Source organism: Chaetodon trifascialis, chromosome 3 (genome assembly GCF_039877785.1).
Source record: "Chaetodon trifascialis isolate fChaTrf1 chromosome 3, fChaTrf1.hap1, whole genome shotgun sequence".
NCBI lineage: Eukaryota > Metazoa > Chordata > Actinopteri > Chaetodontiformes > Chaetodontidae > Chaetodon > Chaetodon trifascialis.
In genome coordinates this window covers 20,316,384-20,339,674 of record NC_092058.1, presented here as the reverse complement: position 1 = coordinate 20,339,674, position 23,291 = coordinate 20,316,384, and the positions used below count along the sequence as shown (strand labels likewise).

General features: G+C 44.9%; 1 protein-coding gene across 5 annotated transcripts in view; it reads right to left on the bottom strand.

Moving 5' to 3' along the window:
* Nucleotides 1-23,291, bottom strand: part of plxna1b (plexin A1b) — a 186,512-nt gene that overhangs the window by 87,428 nt on the left and 75,793 nt on the right. For all 5 annotated transcript variants that reach the window (XM_070959932.1, XM_070959934.1, XM_070959933.1 and 2 more), the window contains exons 4-5: nucleotides 15,044-15,184; nucleotides 58-158 (exon numbers count right to left, since the gene is read on the bottom strand). In XM_070959932.1, the coding sequence (XP_070816033.1) occupies nucleotides 58-158; nucleotides 15,044-15,184 (242 nt within the window). The remainder of the gene's footprint in view (nucleotides 1-57; nucleotides 159-15,043; nucleotides 15,185-23,291) is intronic.

Genomic DNA, 23,291 nt, shown 5'->3' with positions numbered 1-23,291 from the left:
GCGAGGGGCACCAGGGTGAAGAGTGTTTATGTGCGCATGAGTGTGTGTGGCACTTACATATTGTGGAGGACACACCATCCACAGTGAGGGTCTCTGGAGCCCAAACACTCCGCACAAGTGGTGTACTGCTCGCAGCTCTCCACGGGAACTCTCACCACCTAGGGAGACAGAGAGAGAGACAGACCGACAACGAGAGAGACAGACAGAGAGAGAGAAAGATGGAGAGGGAGATGAAGAAATAATTAGTATCCTCGTAATCAAACTCATAAGATGAGCGGCATATTCAGCTGGATGGAGATGAGCTTTTGACAGCTCATCAGAGTGATTCAATTCAGCAAACAGTGTAGTTTGTGTGCGTGTGTACGTTCCTGAGATCGAACGAGAGCTCGTCTGTGAGGCCTGTGTGCTTTTCTGTGTGTGAGTGTATGTTCTTGTGAGCGATTCTGGTCCAGCGGTGTGTGACAGCCTCCAGTGGAGCGTGTACAGGAGAAGCCTCGCAATGCATGCTGGGACACCTGACAGGTGGCCATGTCAACAGTGCTGTGATTGACAGATGACCTCAAAAAACCAATAGGACACAGAGGAGCAGAAGGACAGACTCCCAACCTGTGTGTGTGTGTGTGTGTGTGTGTGTGTGTGTGTGTGTGTGTGTGTGTGTGTGTGTGTGTGTGTGTACATGCATGTCAGGCAGAGAGTGAATTTAAGTATCTGTACAGAGACTGTGCAACAGCACCTTAGTGCACCTATGTGACAAGACTTGGTGTGTGTGTGTGTGTGTGTGTGTGTGTGTGTGTGTGTGTGTGTGTGTGTGTGTGTGTGTGTGTGTGTGTGTGTGTGTGTGTGTGTGTGTGTGTGTGTGTGCGCGTGTGTGTGTGTCTTAAGTCACTTGCAGCCGTACTGGATGTACGAGCCTGGTGACAGGCTACAGATGTTGCCTAAGAAAAGAGATCAAGTGTTCAAGTTAGCCCTCCACTCTTGTTAAAGGTGACGACAGATGGTTCACAACATGGCCCCAATGGGTCTGAAAGTGTGGGTGTATTTCAAGATATTCACAAGAGGCTGAGTGTGTTTAAGTGTGACAGACAGATTGCTTGCATATGCGCAGAATGCTGAAGTCGGCGCGTGTGTTTGCACGCCTGTGTGTGCACATGTGCTGAAAGTGTCAGCGGCACATTTAACTTTTCTTCACCAACGGGCCCCACGTTGATGAGTCGCTTGATCCCTGTTTCATGGTGTGTGTGTGTGTGTGTGTGTGTGTGTGTGTGTGTGTGTGTGTGTGTGTGTGTGTGTGTGTGTGTGTGTGTGTGTGTGTGTGTGTGTGTGTGTGTGTGTATCAAATTGCCAGTTTTAAATCATGCAGCAGAGAGTGAGCGGGCTGGTCAGTAAGTAACAGCATTTAACAATCCACACACACAGATATAACCATGAGAACTCATCCAAGTGATATGACAGGACTGAAGCAGTGTCTGGCCCAGTGGGGGTTTATGAAGAAGGGATGAGAGGGGGGAGGCAGAGAATTGTATGGAGGGATAAGAGAAAAGAAAAATGTATGGCAGAAAGAGAGAGGAGGCCTGAGGTAAGAGATAAAGCTGGTTGGCTGCAGGATGGAAAGCAGCGCGGACATATGAACGCAGCACTGAAATATTAAACTGGGGTCGGGATTCCTCTGTGAGCTTTAAGTACAACACAGATATGAGACAGAGATGACGTGATGGAACTCATTTATGCTTTGAAATGTCTTGTATCAGACTGGCCTTGGGGCTTTCTGACAGAACAATGCTGCTCAGGCAGAGGGCAGACAGAAAAAAATACTCGACACTGTGCGCCACTAATCCCTCTTCTTTCTTTTCTGTTCCCTTCTTCCCCACTATACATTTAGTTATTTCCATTTCTCTCTGCGTTCCTTCTGCTAGTTTCTCTGCCCCACAATCTTGTCCCTGAGCTTCATCCTTCGCCAAGCATCTCATTTATTCCAGACTGAAACATGCAGTTACTCCTCCAATCTAAAGTCAATACAGACCTCAGTACAGTAGCTTTCTAGCTGGCGAGCTGCCCAGAGAGAGACGGACTGATGAAATGATGCAAACGAGCAACAGTGGGGTCGGGAGAGAGAAGAGAAGGAGGTGGTCATCTACTGGAAGCGCTGGCTGAATGGATGAATAGAGGAAAGGAGAGGTGTAATGGAAGATCCAGGCAAGGCGAATCAGCGAAGACATTGTGCTGGGGAGATGGGATATGGTGGCAGACGGCTGCTATGTGTCATTGTCAGAACGAGTGTGAGTCTAGTTTTCATCTGAAAGGAGAGCTGAAAGAAGGATGGAACAAGGGATTGGTGTGTCTTGGCTAATAAAAGGATGACAGAGGGGGGAAAGGAGTGTGAATGAATGAGCAGAGAATAGACAGATGGATGAGGCAAAAGCAGCTATAGTTGAGGATATGTGATTGGAGACCCTGGGAGAAAGAAATCATCACAGGATGTCTTTCACACAGTTTATGATCTAACTAAAAGGAACAAAATGTAAGGAAGCACAATGGCCTGTTTCTCATAACATCGTAGACGCCAACCAATTCCTCCTCTCTTCTCTATGAATCATTATGACTGTGATTAAGGACAATGATCCACATAAATCACACTAGCACTGTGGGTCCTTGGTGAGCAGGCATAACCTTATCACTGCCTCATGTAATGACAGATACGGCCTATTGTTCACAATTGTTCCTGTACTAGTAGCCGTGAACACACTATGGGCTCTGTTCAGTGGGAGTGGCACAGAGCGGCTGATGTGGTGGGGGGGCTATGATGGTTGTTTTTCCCAGTGGGGACATAAAATGCTTTACTGGAGCCAGGAATGTACTTGTATAACTGCATGTACTGTAGATCCAAAAAATGTGTGCCTGCGTGTGCTGGGAATACTGCTCACCCACAGACACACACTCCCTCGCTGTCTCCCTCTTTCTGTCTCTCTCGATGGCTCTTTTAATGAAAGCCAATTCCCGACAGCGTGCCACATTACTCCTTTAAATGACCTTATAAACCAAGCCCGCCATCTCCTCTCTCTTGCCATCTCCTTATTTACAAGAGCATCCACTGCTGTAACTCAATTCTCCTTCCTGGCTCTCTCTCTTCCTCTCTTGTCAGGCCTCTACCCCGACCATATCGCAATGCCGTGACATCTCCTTTCTGCTATAAACTCTCCACCTTTCCTCTCCAATCTGTTTTTACAGAGCGCCATCACCTGCCTTTAAACGTCCCACTAACAGGCTTTGTGACGGTCACCCCCAAAACCCGAAGGACCTGTAAAGCTTTCAGCGCTGCTTTTCATTGGTTGTTAAATCTACAGACATAAAAGGATCGGCCTTGTTGCGGCTTCTTTTTTTAACATTCAAACACAAGGGGAGTGTTTGGTAGACGAGTTGAGGAGGGGGCGCGGCTGAGATTTCTGCCAGAAGAGAGCCTCCTCTCTGGGTTAGCCTGTCTGGGAGCCAAGCGGAAGAAATCACAGTTTATTTTCAGTTATTTTTAGATATCTGCATGAGACTCTGCATCATAAATTAGTAACGCTCGTGCCTGCTTGAACAGCTACCACTGTGGTTAGCACTTAACCTCATATGGCTGTAACCCCGAAACAGCAGAGGAATTTGGTGACGCTCCCAAATGTCAAAGTACAGGTCAATTTAAGGAGAGAGCGACATATACATGGTCAGCTTTCCATTATTACCTTTAAGAAAACGGCATGTATTTGGGGAAAAAAGTCACATGTTCTGTTTCCAGGGAAAAATTTCCAGAAATCTCATAAACTTGTGGCTCTTTCATTGCTCCCCTCCTTTTATCCAAACCTCACTCTGTAATCTTAACGAGCCGTGGTCAAGCGGAAATCTGGAGTAGAGGCTCCAATTGAAACTAAAAATGAAATACAAAATACATTCTCCTTGCTTGGGGTGTTCTCCATTCGCCAGCCAGCTGACAGAAGGAGCAGGCGGCGAGGACAGGGAAAGGTTATCGCCCGTCATCCTCCCTCCATCGCCTCCTCTCTGTAAACTGACATTAACAGCAGCTGCATTTTTTCAATAGCCCTCAATCATCTTCCATCTTCTCGTGGTTTGTTCTGTCCTGGCAGTGAGCAGCCATGTCCATGAAAAAAAAAGCATATCTCCCAGCATAGCCATGAAACACCGCAGGACCAGAAACAGACTGATACATCGGGGCTTGTTTGTTAGGGTGCAACAGTAGCTCCAAAATGTGCTATGGCTGCCGTCACCTTCTGCTTTGGCATCAGTGTATCATGCCTGCAATGGATTATAAGAAATGGGAGCTCTTCCTGCTCCTTGTAGCTGTTCTGGCTATCCCTTAGGCGTGGTGCAGAAACATGCCTCTCAACAGGGTGTCCATGTAAGTGAGCTAGTTCTCCCAGAGCTGGAATACCTGCTCAGGGGGGCGAGTGCGGGTGGGGGGTGGTGGTGGGGGGGTTGTATCAAAGGCTAGGTTAGCAAGTGTGCATTGACTGGATTGTAAGGGGCTTACGAGATCAATGGCTGGCGAGGAGCTCGATCTGTTGACTGACTGGAGATAAGCAGCAAAGCAAACAAGACTGGAAGAGTTTGACACTGAGAAGGAGAGAGTGCTGAAGGATGGGTAAAGAGTGAACGGATGAGTAAAGAGTGAACGGATGGGTAAAGAGTGAACGGATGAGTAAAGAGTGAACGGATGGGTAAAGAGTGAACGGATGAGTAAAGAGTGAACGGATGGGTAAAGAGTGAACGGATGAGTAAGGAGTGAACGGATGGGTAAAGAGTGAACGGATGAGTAAGGAGTGAACGGATGGGTAAAGAGTGAACGGATGAGTAAAGAGTTAACGGATGGGTTAAGAGTGAATGGATGAGTAAGGAGTGAACGGATGGGTAAAGAGTTTAAGGATGGGTAAAGGCTGGGCAGTAGGTGAAATGAAACAGCAATCCAGTGAAAAATCGTTGGCTGTCACATTGAATTTGCTGAATGATGTCCAAATACTAAATGGCTGTTCCACTGCACAGATGTTATTGACAGAGCTGGCCATTGTGGTCAACTCAAATTGTTTGCTGCAGACCTGTTTTAGTGAATTAGGTCTTTATGTGTCACAGTGGAAGAAAACAGTGCCCAGTGTGATAGCTGTAATTTCTTCTTTTCTTTCTCAGAGCTCCCTCCCTGCGGTATTTTTTGCGCCCACTGCCCTTCCTGCCTCCCTCTCTATCTCTATCTCTCGTAGTGTTTTGTCTGCTGTTTCTCCCTCCCAATCAGCTCTCCTTCTCTTTCGCCTTAATTTATCTTTTTATCCTCCATCTCCTGCATTGCGCTCAATTATTCATCTGCTCCATTGTTTTTCCTCCTCTGAAATACTGTTTTGATCTCCTCCTCTACACTCCATCCCGGTGAAAACAAGAGGCAGATCAAACAACTTATTTATTTGTCATTTGTGCGTGCACATATCGCGAGTTCAAGGCCAATACAGATGACAACTTATGTTCCCTTCTCCTAGGAAACATATACACACAGTACAGCTGTAGGAACAAGTTCTCAGTGTGTGTGTGTGTGTGTGTGTGTGTGTGTGTGTGTGTGTGTGTGTGTGTGTGTGTGTGTGTGTGTGTGTGTGTGTGTGTTTGTAAGCACCTTCAGACTAATATAGAAGTACCTTCATATAAAATAATAGTAGAACTTTTGAAAGAGCATCCACCCAACCAGCCAATGGAGATGTCTCCAGAACCCAAACACATCCTTGACAATGATGGATAATGATGATAATTCAAATGCTGAAGCAACACCACCTGCCAAAATTACCACAAGAAGAAAATGTCTCTCTTTTTCCAACAAAACAGAAAAAACAAATCAGAAAGGTTTTGTCTTTGAAGAAAGGGATATGAAATAAGAGCCGTGGTCCATCAGTTTGGACATCGCAAACAAAAGAAAGAGAAAGAGTGAGCGAGTCAAAAAGTAAGACAAACAAAACTTTGAAAAATAAAGATATGAGACCTCATCACTCTTCATCACATGGACATTCCCATTAACTCTTCCAAAAACAGCTAATCTCAAGCTACAGGTCAATACGCTCTCTCACTCCTTGTGTGGCCATTTGTCCATAGTGCTGTGCCCCTCCTGTGAGAGACGGATAGAGAGAGGGAAGAGAGAGAACAACAAAGTGGAACGAGAGAGCAAAAGAGGAAAACTGAGACAGAGACTGAAAAAACAAAGAAAACAAAGAATTGGAACAGAGACTGCAGGAAGAAAGAGAGGAGAGCGGAGGAAGAGGTAAATGTGACCGGCTAAGGTAGACAGGCCGAGGGGTCTTCTAATTAAGTGAGGATGGGAGAGGCCGGCGGCCTGGTAAATGACTCTGTCACTTTAGTAAATGGACTTGGTGAGGAGTGAGGAGCCACACAGCTGGCATTTCCATTAGCACTGCCAAGCGACCCACCACCATATACACAGAGGAAGAGAAGCAGAGGAGAAAAAGAGGGAGAAAAGAGGACAAATGCTGCTTTTCTTTATTTGTCCTCACAGGAGCTGCCGTGTGGAGGCCATGCCTGGTAGGTGTGAGGATGGATAGTGACTGTGGAGAGCTGGCAACGAATTGAGCGAAATAAACGAAATCTATGTGATTGACTTTATGCTAATTTGTGTGCTGTCATTCAAAATTACTGCCAGCATGTTTTACAGGAGCGTTTGAAATATCACAGCGACTACAAGAGACACGACGTCGTATTTCTTGATTTATAAAGTAATATGGCACGAGTACACGATTCATGGCAGGGAGGCAGGGACAGAGACTCAATGTAAACTGGGTCTCTTTAGGTTTAAAACTGTTAGTTGAACAAAAGCAGCAAAGTCACCTTGAGCTCTGGAAACTTTTAGTGTCACTATTTTTGGAAAAAAAAAAAAAAAAAAAAGGATGAATAAAAGGATTATTAACAAATTAATCAATCATGGAATTAATCATTAGTTACAGGCCTACTTATTATGCACAAATGTCTTTCTAGCTGCGTTTATCTGTATCATGTTCGTCTTTTTGTTATCTCTGACAGTGAACGCTGCAAGAGAATTTGCCATCCTGCTTTTCCGCTCAGCTTCTCCCCCATTTGATACTTCATAACCGGGTCTGACGAGGCCCGCTGTGCGTGAATTTGAAAAGAAATTTGACTCAAATTCAAAACAATTCCCGGCGCTGTCACGCATGAGCGACGTTCATTGTTCCTCCGAGTGTGGCTTGTGGTTACGACGAGGGACTGAAAATGGTGATGTGCCACTCGGAGAGGCTCCGCGGGCCGCGCCAGCTTTTGATTGGCCTCATCCAATGACAATCAGCCAGAGCCACATCTTTCCGCCCCAATCACTGTCAAGCAACAGGAGGACCAGCTGTACGGCCAGTTGATAGTAACTGAGAAGAAACTGGAGGAGGGGGAGATGGGGGGAGAGAGAAACCATTAACCTCCCTATCCATCTTGTCCTCTTTTCTAACCCTATCAGTCCGCTCTATCACGCCATCCTTTGGGAAAAGACAGCGGAGTAAAACAGAGAGAGATGAGAGAAAGACAGAGCTATCTAGTGACAGCTAGACTTCCATTAGGACTGATAGCATCACAGCCAAGACAAGTGTCTGAGCACACTTTTCTGATGGGGCATGCACACGCACAGTTTTCAGTTAAAAAGGGGAAAAACCACAAGAGAGAGCGATACCACAGGAAAGAGAGAAGTGAGAGAAAAGGCAGGAAACACAATTAAGAGAAAAGAGAGAGAGAGAGAAGTGAAGTTTGAGATATTAAGAGACACAGAAACCATCCATCTCTGGCTAATGATGGCATCTTGGTCAATCTCCTCAAATATGTGCCACTGTTAGGAGGAATTAGCATCATTTCTCTCGTTTCATTATATCACAGAAACAAGCAGGGCTGGAATTACTGATTGTCATTACTGATTGATCAGCAGATTATTATCTCGATTAACCGGTTCATTGTTTTGTCTATAAATTGTTGGATAATTGTGAAAAATGCCCACAGTCTGCTAAAGCCCAAGGTGACGCCATCAAGTTGCTTGCTTTGTCAAAAACACCAAATCATTCAGTTTGCCACCAACAAAAAGCAACAAATCCTCACATTTAACAAGTTGGACCCAACAGATTTTTGGTGTTTCGCTTGCTTTTCTGTATATTATCCATAGATTACAGTCAAATGCAAATGTTCACACTGCCTTTAAAAATGTGTCTGCTTTTACTCACACAGCCAATGAGTCCTCACCTGACAGCACAGACATGTGCCAGCACGAAAAAAGGATGAGAGGTCCATAAATGTGGACATCTACATACATGTGAGAGTGCACTGATGTATAATTAACAGTTCATGTGTAAGAGTGTGTGTGTAGGTGCTCAGTCCTGTGCTGAGGTAGCACTATAATGGTTTGACCTCTTGTAATTGAGTGCCATATACGTACATGGCTACACCACCACCCGCCCCAGCACCTCTCCCTTCTTGTCACTGTACTCCGTCTTCGCCTCGCTGCGCCGGGTCTATTAACATTTACATAACAATGACCGCCTCCTTGCTCAAAGTCTGTGTGCGCGTGTGTGTGCAAGGGCAGCCCTGAAGTGTAAGTGGTTGGGGTGTGTGTGTGTATGCGTGTGTGGGTGGAATGTGGGACACCCAAGTACTCATTCAAGCTTTACACTGTCAAGCCAGTGAGTGGAAAAGATGAAGCTGGAGTCCTGTTCATAAATCTAAATGAACAGGTCGGACACTCAGTGGGCTCAGCTCAGGAGCCAAAACTGAAGAAAATAAATAATAAATAAAAAAAACTGGGGGCAAAAGTTCCTCCTCTTCAAAATCTCTTCAAGCATTTAGGCAAATCACTTTCCCTGCGTCCTGCGCGTGCACACACACATACACACTCTGAGTGGCTGATGTTTAAACGCTGCATTATTCACTTGTTAACTTCGGGAGTTCCTCCGTCGGCCAGAGTTTGATGAATTGTGGAAAATTAATCTTTGAGCCACTTAGAACTGACTGATTAGCTTTATCTAGTTCACTAAAATGTCAGTCTTGATTGATACAACCAGCTGCTTATTATGTGTGTCGATGTCAGTCTGTGCTAATGTGTTTGCTAACGAGATTGGCAGCGTACCAGTAATATGTGAATGTAAACAGATCAACACGCGCGCACACACACAAAAAACCCCACACAAACAGGCACACACACACACAGGCACAAACACAGGACTGATGCCTGATGAAACCCTATGGGTAAGATACTACTTGATGAGGCCTTGTTGAGAGAGCCGACCAAACAATACAGACCATTGTCTGCTATTGTGGGGACTCAAACTATCATGTGAATGGCTCAAGAACTTTGTGTGTGTGTGAGTGTGTGCACGTGTATGTGCATGAATACAGATTCCTTGGAGGGATGAGAGTCTTGGTGAAATGTGGAGGGGGAAATCTCTTTCAGATGCTGAATGGAAAGCAGACAATGGTGTTAGCCCACACACACAAAAACACATTCACACACACAAATATATGTTTGAATGCCGAGTGTGTGTGTGTGTGTGTCTGTGTGTGTGTGTGTGTGTGTGTGTGTGTGTGTGCAAATGCAGATTCCTACAAAGACATGCAGATGTGGCTGAATCAATGTACGAACACGAATCATCACTGGTACAACATGTGATTGAGACAAAAATGCTATTTTGTTTTTATTTTTTGCTTACACACACACACACACACACACACACACACACACACACACACACACACACACACACACACACACACACATTTTGTAGCATGCTTGACACCTGAACAAAGGTTGTCTCATGCATACACATAACACATCAAGCCCTCCAAGTCCCTCTCGTCTGCTTCCAGGACGCTCACGCTTGATCCAAATACAGTCCCACTTCCCACACTGGAGGAGATGAATATTCATGCATTCAGCAATTAGCCAGCACCGCACACCACGCTGCTATCTTATGCATGGCTGCAATCAAAGACACAAGGATGTGCGTGTCCGTGTGTGTACGACACCGAGGCTGAGTACATGTACAAAGACTGCAAGAATGGCAGCTGTGGCTTAAAATTCAGGCAGAGCTTTCTACCTTTTTGGTTATAAAACAGGAACAGGAATGATTTGATGAAGGAGAGTTTGACTGAGCCGAGACACTATGAGACGATTCCCCGCGGTGGCAGTTTGCACCGAAGACAGACGCTTCAAAAAGTTCATGTTGACTCAAAGAGTGACATTGTTCTTACTGGAAAAACCAACTGCAGCTAACAAGCAGCTCTTAACAAGGTTGCTAGTCTACTTCCTCATTTACACAAAAATAAAGCATTTTTTAGCTAGGAAAAGGGCAGTGTGTGTGTGTGTGTGTGTGTGTGTGTGTGTGTGTGTGTACAGCTTGGGGGTGAGTGAATAGATCCTTATCGATAATGTCAAGATTAGCTCACACACACAAGTCAAATGTGGTAAATACAAACAACAAGCACACAGTAACAAACACAAACACATACATCAGCTGCAGTCACGAATAAACTGATTAAAATTTCCTGTAATACCATACTGTCTCATCAAACACACACACACACACGCACACACTCACACACACACACCTCTCCTGCTGTCATATCCTCCATTGATAATAATGACAGTGATGAATATGGCTGGAACAGAGCGAGTCATAAATCACTAGGCCTCGCCCCTAACTCTGACTCACCGCCTGGGCCTTTGTGTGTGTGTGTGTGTGTGTGTGTGTGAGAGAGAGAGACAGAGAGACAGAGAGAGAGAGAGAGCGAGAGAGAGAGAGAGAGAGAGAGAGAGGGGAGGACTTGTCGTGGGCTACGCATCAGTGGATATGTCCAGTGACACCTTAATGTGCTTAGCTTGTCTGAGGAACCCCCGCAGGCAACCAGCTAGACACACACACACATGCATACACGCATGCATACACATTCACATACACACACACACACACACACACACACACACACACACACACACACACACACACACACACACACACACACACACGTCTACCCGAAGGATGCGAGCAGGGCTGTGTGTATCCATTTCATGAGAAAATAGGGAAATGGGAGGTGGGTTGTATTCCGCATGCAGGCTGTGTGTGTGTGTGTGTGTGTGTGTGTGTGTGTGTGTGTGTGTGTGTGTGTGTGTGTGTGTGTGTGTGTGTGTGTGTGTGTGTGTGGCAGAGTAGCACCCTGCTCTAGTTCAAACCAACCTCCTAACACCATCCCTGAATTCCTCCCCCTTCCATTCGTCTATCCATCCTTCTCTCAATTCCACAATTTTCCACCTCTGCCTCCTTTAAGAAAAAAAACCCAAATGTGTGTGTGTGTGTGTGAGAGAGAGAGAGAGACAGCGAGCGAGAGAGAGGGGAGAAAAGGGGGCCGCAGCAGCGATAGTGAGAGATCATTAAAAACATGGGAATGGGATCAGTAGAAGGCAGTTGAGAGGGGAGGACTCAATTTGGGCTTAGATGGAAACATTTGTGTGTGTGTGTGTGTGTGTGTGTGTGTGTGTGTGTGTGTGTGTGTGTGTGTGTGTGTGTGTGTGTGTGTGTAGCAGCCGAGGCACGGATTTATAAAAGTAGAGATGGGGGGTGGGTGGGGGCATGGTGGGATAGATGGAGGGCAGAGGATAAAGATGAGGGTAGGACGGAGGGTGAAAGAAGGGAATTGCCCCCTCTAGTCATTAGTGCTGGAAAGGGGTTTAGCTAGGAGGTCTGGCAACTGCAGCCCCCCATGCTTAACCCGTGCCTGCTATCCATTAATGGGGATCAAACACACAGTGAGATGAAGGTGTGTGTGCGTGTGTGCATGTGTAAGAGAGAGAAAATGTGTGTGAACATGGGGGGAGTTCTGAAGGAAAGGGCATGATGGGAGTTAGATGGAGACAGAACGTCCTTGAGTGTAAATGGTTGTATGGGTGTGTTTGTGTACATGAACTGTGAGAGTCCACTATGTTCTTATCTTGTGCTAGTGTCTATCAGTAAAATGTTTGTGTATGTGTGTGTGTCTCATGCAACTAGCTTCTCTAGCTGGCAAGATAAAGTGAAGCAGGCTACCGAGTCAGAAAGACACTCACACAAAAACGAACACCACCTGTGTATTCCTCTACATTCGTCTGATGTAAAATACGGCTTCAGTCGTTCTGTCTGTGCGCTTTGTGCCTCCAGCCTGTGCGAGCGTTGGTGTGTGTGTGACCCATCCCTTTTCTGTAGCTTGCTGCTTTCCATATTCACATACCTACTTCAAGCAATCGTCATCATTGCCACACTGAAGACCTGTCAGACCCCTGTGTGCCCCCCCGCCTGGAATAATTGCATGACATTAGCGGTCTTCAAAACTCACAGCTGTATTATAAAATGCTGAACGCACATGGCACCTCGGCACTCGCTTCCAATTTAATAGGCAACACAAGGCAAATAAGGTTAGTGTTAGCAGTTAGCAGCTAATGCTACTTCCAACTGGCCCCCTCACTCCTCCCTATTGCTGAGATCTGTGATGATTTATTTACAGACCTGTGCCCATACAGAAAATTCAAAAGCACCACACAGACCTGTGAAGTGAGCTAAACAATTCCCAGGAAGATGCATTTAGTCAAAAATTCATCCTCCTAAGCCAGTGTAGATCTGCCAATATTTACTATCAAATTGTGTGGCAGGAGACATAATTTTCTGTTTTACAACTGGTTCAGTATTTAAGATTAAAATTATTTCCTAAAATTACGAATTATGAATTAAATAATAATTGAATCATTTTAATCACAAAAGTCAAATGTCAACTCCTAATCCTGTATGACATACTATCAAAGCAGCCTTAAATCAATCGGATCATCAGAAATGTATGATTTGGACGGATTCGATGGTTTTGAACTGTTTGAGATGGAGCGATACACACCATCAGAGCTCTCCCAGGGCTTTTTTCAAACAGTTCAGGGGCTACATGCTTAAACTATGAAAGCAAACCTACGCACACGCCATCTCCCAGACATAAACTGGTATCTACAAAAGAAGAATGTGTGGTGAGAACAGGTGTACCTCATCACACTTCAGGTGTACACACAGTTCTCTAGAGCCAGCTGAGACGAAAAACAAGGTGAGAGACGTTATCTTATAGCAAAACACTGTTCAGCTTTTTTTTGCCAATTTCTCTGAATGTGTTATTATTTTTGCAATTGATGGCAAAGCCGCTATAAATAGCCACAGCTGCGCTGACAGCTGTTGCGGTCCTGTTGGGGAACCTTGCAGATGCAACACAATTGGTTAAATTGTGCTTCTTCGTCTTTGCCGTTCTTCACATTGACAGGTTTAATGAGTGGTGGAACGATGCACACAAATGATTCAGGCCCTATCTACTTAAATTATGGCTAACTGCGGCGGTGGAAATGAGGCTTGTGCACATGCGCTCAGTTCTACGATTAGGTTATGAAACAGATCTATTGCTGCAGATTCATAAGTCTGACGAAAAGGATGTGCATGTCGATTCCTGTCTTTGTGCTTCCACTGAGTTTGTGTGGTTGTGAATCTGCACAGAAACGGTACGTTTTCAGCTTCAGCAGCTTCTTGAGCATCAACCGAAGAATCAAAAACTGGCACTATTTATTCTTTGCTTATGTGTTTCCTGACCCTTACTTTTCTGATTTCAGATCACTTTAGTTTGGCAAAGTTCCTCTATGTCCGCCTGTGATCAGACATCGTCAAACAATGATGGACTGAAGCATCAAACTGACCCCTAGATTGAAACTTTTCAAATAATACTCAGGTCTATCTGCAACATTAGTTTGGAATTATTCCACTATTTGTGCTGTACGTTGGAGTACAAAGAGTGTATCACAGATTACTAGTTTAATTACTGAACCACGAACCACGGATGTTTGGCAAAAAAAAAAGAAGAAAGGGGGAAGAAAATGTCATTTTTTGGGCAGCTTTGGTTCAGCAGCCTCCAGAATCGACTAGCCAAGCCTCAAGCAAGCTTCACAAAAGTGACTTCAGACACACATCTCACCCCTTTTAATCAGACAATCTTTTCCCAAAGCCCATTTTGGATCTATTAAATACAGACATATTCCCATCATGTACAACCCCACTTTCCTTTCTCCCCCCTCCCTCCATCTCTGCTTCCTTCACTCACCACACTAATGAGACAGAAAAACGAGGGGAGCAGCTGGGCCTGGGGAGCGACAGAGATGCAACATGCTCTCCTCCACCTCCTCCTTCCCTTCCCCCTCTGCTTCCTCCCTCCCGACTCACCATCAAAGTAGACACAGGACTCACCAGCGGTGGGGCTGGTAATGACCGCAGGCACACACATGCACGCACACGCACGCACACACACCACGTGTGACCTATAGCACTCCTTGTATGTCTGTCTGCGCGTAATGTCTTGATTATTAGAGCACTGTCATGGTAGTAATGTGTGTAGCTGGTGTGTGAGTTGCTGTGTAATTACATCCAGTGGGGATGAGCTGTGCTGAGATTGTATAGTGGGGAGAGGGTTAAGATATACAGCAGCTAAAGACTAATGGAGGTGAGGTCTGCTCTGGACAGTTCACGCTAGACTGCTGTAGCAGAAACTGACTGTTGCAGCATGCAACAAAACAGAATTGTGTGTGTGTGTGTGTGTGTGTGTGTGTGTGTGTGTGTGTGTGTGTGTGTGTGTGTGTGTGTGTGTGTGCGCGCATGTACAGGCTTGTGGGTCTACCCATATAAAATGTCTAATTGGAACCATGTGTGTTAACAAGGCACTGTCAGCCCCGTGCCATCACCTGTACTGAGGCATGCTGGATATGGAGTCTAATGATGGCTACACACATAAACACATCATTACACACATCATTACAGCACACATACTGTGTGTGTTTGTAAGAATTTCATAAATTTGATTCCATATAATTTGGTTCCCGCATCACAGCTGCACAGAGAGATGGATTGTGTGTGTGTGCGCTGTGGAGGTTTTGTGCATATGTGCTGACATTTGAAAATATTTATGTGTGCATCTCCAACACTGAGCTCACCTGTCTGTCAGTCAGCGTGTAGATGTACTGCTGGTCCGGGCTGAACAGCATGTCTCTCAGTAAGGAGCTTCCTCCCTCACTGACAGTCACCTTCTCGTAGAGCACCGCTGGACGGTTGGGACTCACAGAGTTCACCAAGATCTGCAGAGAAACATATCAGAAATCTGTTAGAGAAAGACTTGATTATTCAAACACGCTTAGAAAAGTATTGTTTAAGTATGTTAAAGCATTTCAAGCGTTAAATACACGCAGAACTATGATCATGCACCAATTGCTGTATCTTGAAAGGGGGCGTTTGATTATCTAACCAAGAAGCATTTATGTAACGTTTCAAACAATGCAGAGCAGTATGCAGTCTCGTTTTTACATTCTTATTGATGGAACAATTTCCACAAGACTGACATTTATCAAGCAATGACTAAGCATTATTTCAAACGCCTATCACCAGCTGCTTCATTGTAAAAAATTTCACAATAAAGGTTTTCAAAAAAGAAAGTCAGAAAGCAAGAAGAAAATCCTGCCAGGGCTTTTACTTTGAAGCAGCTGAAGGCGCATACATAAGAGGCAGCGGAGAGGAGTGTTTGAGACAGATGAATGCTCACCTATTGCTTGATAAAAGCCAGACCACAGTCTTAAAGTTGGAAATAAGTCGAAAATGATTTTACTTTTATTACACATCAAACGCTATGCATTCATTTCCGTGCAATATACTGGCAATACATATTAGCAAAAGACACACTGAACCACTGAGACATATCAATCTTTGTTTTCTAGCACCTCACATCCCCCTCATATTATCCAATATATGTCTCACATTTCATATTTTCCCCTGAACCAATCTTAAACACACTGTAGCGCTCTGTAACAGGTGGTTATTATTAAAGTGGTAGGCAGTGTGAAATTACCCAAATTTTGGAAAAAGGTTGAAGCACCTGCTTTATAGAGCCATGCAAATGGCTTAATTGAAAAGAGACATGATTACAGAGGTAGATGCACGGGAAGGAACATTATCGACTGGATAATGGTGTTATTACAAGAGCAGAAAAGCACCTCGGAGGAATGAATGAAAACACTTGCAAAAATGAAATAATGACAAAGAGTGGTTGTGTGTGAAAGTGTTGTGGTCCTGTATACTGCCCAGAGATTGTGAGATGCCATCTTTGGATTTTAATGAAAACGTAATTGTCCAATTCACCTGTAGACAAATGTAACAATCCCACAGTGTGCAGGCACGTGCACACTTTTGCAAGTGCGTGGATGCTCAAATTTTCTTTGTGAGCTTTTGGCGAATAATTTTCCCAGATATGGAAAGTAATGGTGCAGATACAAGATAGGAGACTGGCTGGCTGGGATGGCTGTGAGCCAAAGTCATCTCAGCAGCAAATGAAAAGCACAGAGCGACAGGGGGGAGGGCAAGTATCAGCTCTCCATTACTGAGCTTTGTCGACTCGCACTGCTATCAGCCCACAGTGACAAGGAAGGGACAGCAGGCAATGACTAGCTGGAAAATGATACTGAATACACACACACACACACACACACACATATACACACACACACACACACACACACACACACACACACACACACACACACACACACACACACACACACACACACAGACAAATAGGTTCACACCCAGATAGGTGAAAAATGATAAGATGAAAACAGAAACACACATATACACACACAGATGATGATATATATGCATACTCTAATATGTGCTTTGATAGATATGTACATGTACCTATGCGTGCACACACACACACACACACACACACAAAGAAGAATTTATTTTCAATTTCCCCAAAAGACACCAAAAACAACAATCCCATTGTCTCTAACTGCGTGTGTGTGTGTGCGCGCGCACGTGTGTCAGAGACATGAGGTGGGGGGAAGAAAGATATATATATATATATATGTGTGTGTGTGTGTAGAGAGAGAGAGAGAGAGAGAGAGAGAGAGAGAGAGAGGGCGCTCATAGGACTGTGATAAAGCACTGGAGATGAGAGGAAATATGGATGTTATTATCTAGATAATGGGCCTGTAAACAAAGGATACATTTCATTCACGGATGGTTCGCATCTAGATGAGCACACGCGCTCACGCACGCACACACACACACACACACACACACACACACACACACACACACACACCAATGCATATGGCAACATGTTTTTTAAGTAAAGACCACCAGAATAAGGAAAAATGCTGGCTGACACAAACAGAAATGAAAGAAGGGTTTTTGTTCTGTGGGTTTCCACAATCATTTTCTCCCTCTCCCACAAAAAAAGAGGCATTTCAGTTGGCAGCCACATCTATCTCGAGGACAGACACCGAGTCCAGTTCACTGGCCAATGATCAGTCCCTGCCTAGACTGGTTTTGCACACACAAATGCACAATAATACACTGAATAAAAGTCTGTCTTTCTGTCAGCCGTCCTATCGTCTGCTTGTGTCCATCTGCTTGTCTCTCAGTGCATTTTCCAATCTGCAATAATATCTCTCTTCATAGTTTATCTCCCTTTGTCCATTACTGATTCCAGTATCACTCAAACAGTTGGTGATGGTCACTTAACACACTTAATCTAACCGTTTCCCTCATGTCTTTGCTTCACTCTTTCATTTCTCCTGACCCTATCCCTGAGGATGCATTTCATATGCAGTGCTAATGTGCTTTTCTCTTTTCTTTTCTTTTTTTTTTAAATGTGTGGGGAGACTGAGAAAGGTGAGAAAGAGAGAAAACAGAAGAGTGGGCGAGTGAGAGTGGGTGACGCGTGAAAACAACAGGTAATAAATCGTCTCAAATCAATTTATTCCACAGGCGCTGCAGCCAAGACTGTCCAGAGGAGATGGAGACCAGGGAGAGAACAAAGGACCATGGACAAACTGATGGATGGAAGAGTGGATGAGTGGATGAAATACATAAGGAACATCTGTCTTAACTGAATCAAACTGAGCTACTCCGCCTGAGAAACCAGCGCTAGAATCTAATAATCAGGTGAACAGCGGGAGCCGCACATTCAGCGTAGAAATATGTGCGTGTATTCTCACATGCCTGAGCATACGTCTGTCAGTTTTCACATATCTACAAGCACCTGTAGCACATCAACATGTACAAATCTGTCTTTTCACACATGTGTAAATTCACAGGTTTATGTTTACATGCACAGCTCGACGTGAATGCATACGTGTGTGTAAACCAAGCCAAGAAATCAATGCAACAGTCAGCGATGATGGGAGACGCTGCTGCTGTCTCATTGTCTCTGTATTGCTTCGCTTTCCCACTAAGTGCTTGATGGATGGATTCATAGAATGATGCTGCACTTGTGTTTTCAGGAAAAGCCCATCTCTGCTCTCTTGTCAACATGTATAATGTAACATTAACAGACCTTAAACACATTAGAGGCACTGTCTTAAGTAAGGACACAGAGAAGCACTGGGAGGACGAAGCAAACAAGCAAAGAGCAGCAGATGAATAACTTGCAGCAGGAAACACGGTCGTCTCTGTCTCTCAGCGGCTCCCATGTAACTCTGCTACTCAGAGATCTTCAATGACCTACAATTGTTCTTCCTTCATGGATTGTTAATGGTGTTTGTCAGCTCAGCAAAACTGGAGATAAAGGGGTAACTTTCAACCACAGCTGCGCTCTCTGGAGAGAGACGGCCCTGCAATGTTGAAAACAACAGAAATCTGATCTGTAATGCAGTCAATGAGTGAAACAAGTTGTAGAACCACAATATAATCTAGTGCGTCCCCATAAAGTGGCCTATTTCTAAAGCTCACTAACATTCCCCAACATCTCCAGGGATTACATTTATTTCCCTGTCTGCAACATGTCTCTGGATATCTCTGTATGAGAAAACACACAGCAAACAAACACAACCAACACTCCACCATCACCACACTGAAACATCCCCAACTGCCACCCTCCTCCTCCTCCTCCTACAACATACAGTCTTTCTCTTTTTTGTAATCTGTTCTCTGTGCATTAACACCTCGCTCAACCTGCCGATCCACCCAAAAGCCCCTAATGCCGTGTTTTATCTGTGCCAGGCAGGCCTGGTTAGCTGTGATAGACAAGCGGCATAGCTAGCTGGTGATACGGAGGCTGGCGGGATGAGGGTGAGAGAGTTGGGTGATAAGACGGCGGCACGTCAATGAGAGTGATGCCTGTCATAGCCGCAAGTGACAACTGATGGAGCCCGTGTACATGAAAGTGAGAGACTTGGAAGCAGAGAGAGACAGGGATCATCAATTGTGTGTGTTCTACTGCATTGATGTACTATGGGAAGAAAGGGAGCAAGAAGGAGGGAGGAAAAGTGAAGGGAGCGAAGAAGGACTGAAGGAGCTAACGACAGAAGGAAGAGCAGAGGAAGCAGTTTAGTTCAAAGGTGCACTCACTGTATAAAAATACAGCTTTACGCAGGCAATTCAAATAAAAGAAGGGAAGTAAAATCAAGAAAAGAGGAGGTGAGGAGGAACTTCAAAGACTCAAAGAAAAATGAATTAGCAGCTCGTGGAAGCCAACTGAATGAAATGGTCCAGGTGTTCCCGGGTCTGACTGAGAGCCATAACACACCAGCATGTAGCTCCAGTAACAGCTTTGACATTTCAAAGAAGATTCGGAGATGTGTGTGAACATAAAGCATACTTGGCTCCCTAATAGCATGTAGGAACACACACACACACACACACACACACACACACACACACACACACACACACACACACACACTACCTTTGCAGAGGGCTAAACTTGACATAACTAGGTCTACCCATGCATAATGGTAACAGGCCCACATTCCTGACTTTGATGTGGAGGGGGCCCCTGTGTGTATGTGCAGGTGTGTGTGTGTGTGTGTGTGTGTGTGTGTGTGTGTGTGTGGGAGAGAGAGAAGGGGGGGGGGGCAGAGAGAGAGAGAGAGAGAGACACAGAGAGAGACACAGAGAGAGACAGAGAGAGAGAGAGAGAGAGAGAGAGAGAGAGAGAGAGAGAGAGAGAGAGAGAGAGAGAGAGAATGTGAGTGTTTTGGAGGCCCGGCTAAAGAGGAGAACTGAATGCAGCCCTCTCCAGAACAAAAGGAAATGAAGAAAAGCAGCAGGAGGGTCATGAACAGAGGAGAGGAAAGTGGCAGGGTCCGACTGTCAGTGGACTTAGGGAAAGAGCGGACAACACCTGATACCACCGCACCTCGTGTGATCTGCTGTATTGTAACAAGCCACTTGGTTGTACTGAGCTGGGTCTTACTGCTGTTAAGATTTTGTGATTTTCCTTTTTTTCTGCTGTTAAAGATCATGTGATTTGCTTAAAAGCCCCAGAAAAGTTACTGAAGGGACCTCGAGGTGAGATTATTTTTGAAGCCAGCATGGGCCTGTTAACCCTGACCTTTATTGTGTCTGGGATAAACTGACACACAGCCAAATAAAACTCCTGCAAGTCTAATCACATTATATTATTGGGCTCAGTGGAGGCAGCGTAATGACAGCATCATGTAAACTTCCCCCATATCCTCAGTGTCTCTCTTTAAGCTGTGTTTTCTATCAGCTGCAGGGGTGTTCAGATAAAGGGCTGAAATCACTCACTCCCTATCGCGCGGTGAGCTTGGCAGAACTTGAACACAGCAAGACACAAAACAAATCCATCAATTGTTCTCCATCGGCAAGAGTTGCCATTAGAGACGTCAAAAAAAACACACTTTTTCGCTCTTGCTGAGTGTGTGTTTGTGTGTGTGTAACACTAATACAGAAGGACAGGGGCATTAGTGCGGTGCACTTGAGCCTGTGCTCTCAAACACACATGCAGGACCAGTATCGTGGGTGTAATACACTCACTCTCTGTCACACTGCTGCAGTGCATTGCTTGTGAGAGGAGACCATCCCCTCGATATGTGTTTTGAAGAAATAAGTTTTTTATCTAGCAGAAAAAAAAGGGCAGACTTTTTCTCCCATAGCTCTAAGGTGGTGTGTGTGCGTGCGTGTGTGTGTCTGGCTGAGTGAGTTAGAAGCTGGGAGCAGATGGAGCATCACACATGAGTGAGTGATCGCCCCAATACATCTATGGGACAAATCCCCCACCACCATCACACACACACACACACACACACACACACATACACACAAACACACAAACACACACACACACAGCATATATACAGCCGACACAGCTCAGAGTAAACTTATACCATATGTGGGTCAGACAGTGCAGCCTTTCCTTCCACAGCACCAAGACAGACAAAGAGCTATGGTGACAATGATGGAGGAGGCGTGCACTCAAACACATATATACACAAACTTGCAGGAATGTCATTGAGGTTGCTATCAAAACACTGTGTGTGTCTGGAGCGGGTTATTTTAAGGTCTGAGAGGGAGAGCAGACGCAACCATGAATTTTACCCTCTTTCACTTTATCGGTACAATTTGACAGTGTTTGTATTTTTGGAGAGCGTGCGGGGGGGGGAAGCCCCGCTACAGAGACCTTACTTCTCATGCTATTTATTTATGTGTGTTTGTATAAAATGATACATAAGCACCATATAGACTAAATAACCAAGATGATTTTCTTCACTATGCAGCAAACAAATGTCATAACTCGCAGCAGCTCTCACACACATTTCCACACACCACCACTCATGACTGACACTAATGCACACACCTTCAAGTCGCCTGTACTTCGACTGCACAAAGAATGATGGGCTCTAAGGCGCTCACCTGTCATTATCACTGCTCCATTAAAAGACAATTCTAACAAAAGTCATGTATTTTTTATCTTTTTGATGTTTCCACATGAGATACGCTCCTACTACCATCACTATCTATCATTCATTTCCCCCCCCAAAAAACACAGTATACTTTAAATTGGGGGTTCTGGGTAAGCTGCACCTGACAGCTTCCATCAGAGACCCTGACGCTTACATCAAGCACTCGTCAATGAGTTCAAATACATGGCCGTGTAATCCAGTGTATTCTGTCATATCAGGTTACTTGCTATGCCAACTCTTATTGAGCGCTTGGGTATTCACCCACATGTCTCCGCCATGGTTATTCATGTGTGAGCCTGTGGCCTTTCACCAGCAGAGCTTACAAAAGGTCACATACTCACACACATGTGCACACACACACATGGGCTGTGGAGGAAGAGGAGGCAAGGAAAAACAAAAAGGAGAGAAAAGGAACAAAGGCCACAGCCACATGTGGTGCCATTCTCCCAGTGCACATGCATGCATACTATATAGTGTAAACAGGAGGAAAGAAAGCAAGCTGCTTTAACAGCAAATTAAACCTATTCATCACTGTTAAGGCCTTTTAATCCTCATGCTCACTGAAATTAAAAGACCTTGTCATCACTCTATCCCTCTATCTCTACCCATGTTTTGCATCCTCAGCCTTCCCCTGCGATGCATTTCTCTTCTTTTCTCTCATTCATCTCCTGTGTATTCACCTTTCTCCCCCCTCCTTCCTTTCTACCTTTCCCTTCCTCACTCCTCTCTCCCTGCAAATTAAATGCCTTTAGCTAGCAGTCGTCAGATAAGTGTGTGTAGCGAGTCGGTAGACATGGCGCAGCGGCGGCATTTCATCTTCCGACCATCACTAAATCACGCTAACTCAATCATCTGCATGGAGTTCCACACAAACACACACACACAGGGCTGCAAGTGTGAAAAGCACCGCATCTACAGAGGTGCTTTACCATGACTGATTTTATCAGCTGTCTTGCAAACGGGGGAAGAAACTGCACCACAACATTATCATATACAATAAGATGAGACTTGAAGATAGAGCTTTCCAATTGAATGCCTTTTTAGTGTCGCCATTCAAATGAGAAAAGACCCCCTCTTACACTGAAGCACAACACAAATCCCTTATGGGATATCTCAACCGAAACAATATTACACATTTACATCAAAGACTGCTGAGAGGATATTTATGTTAAAGACATAAGGTGAACACACTTAAAGACTAGATTTAATATTTTTCATGGATGTGTGCATGTAAGAAGAGCAACCTGGCACAAGATCCCCACACTGACACTGTGGACCAATGCTAACCCTTTAAGCCACTGAGAAAAGAGAGCCATGCTAACAAGCTGCTAGCCTTATCACACACAGGAAAGTAGGAAACTAAACAAAGACTGGGAAGAGTGCTAAATGCAATGAGCTGGACAGATGCTATCATCTGAGGAGTGTGTATGTGGCTTTGACGAGAGAAGTGGAGCACAAACAAACACGGGCCGAGATCGGCTGG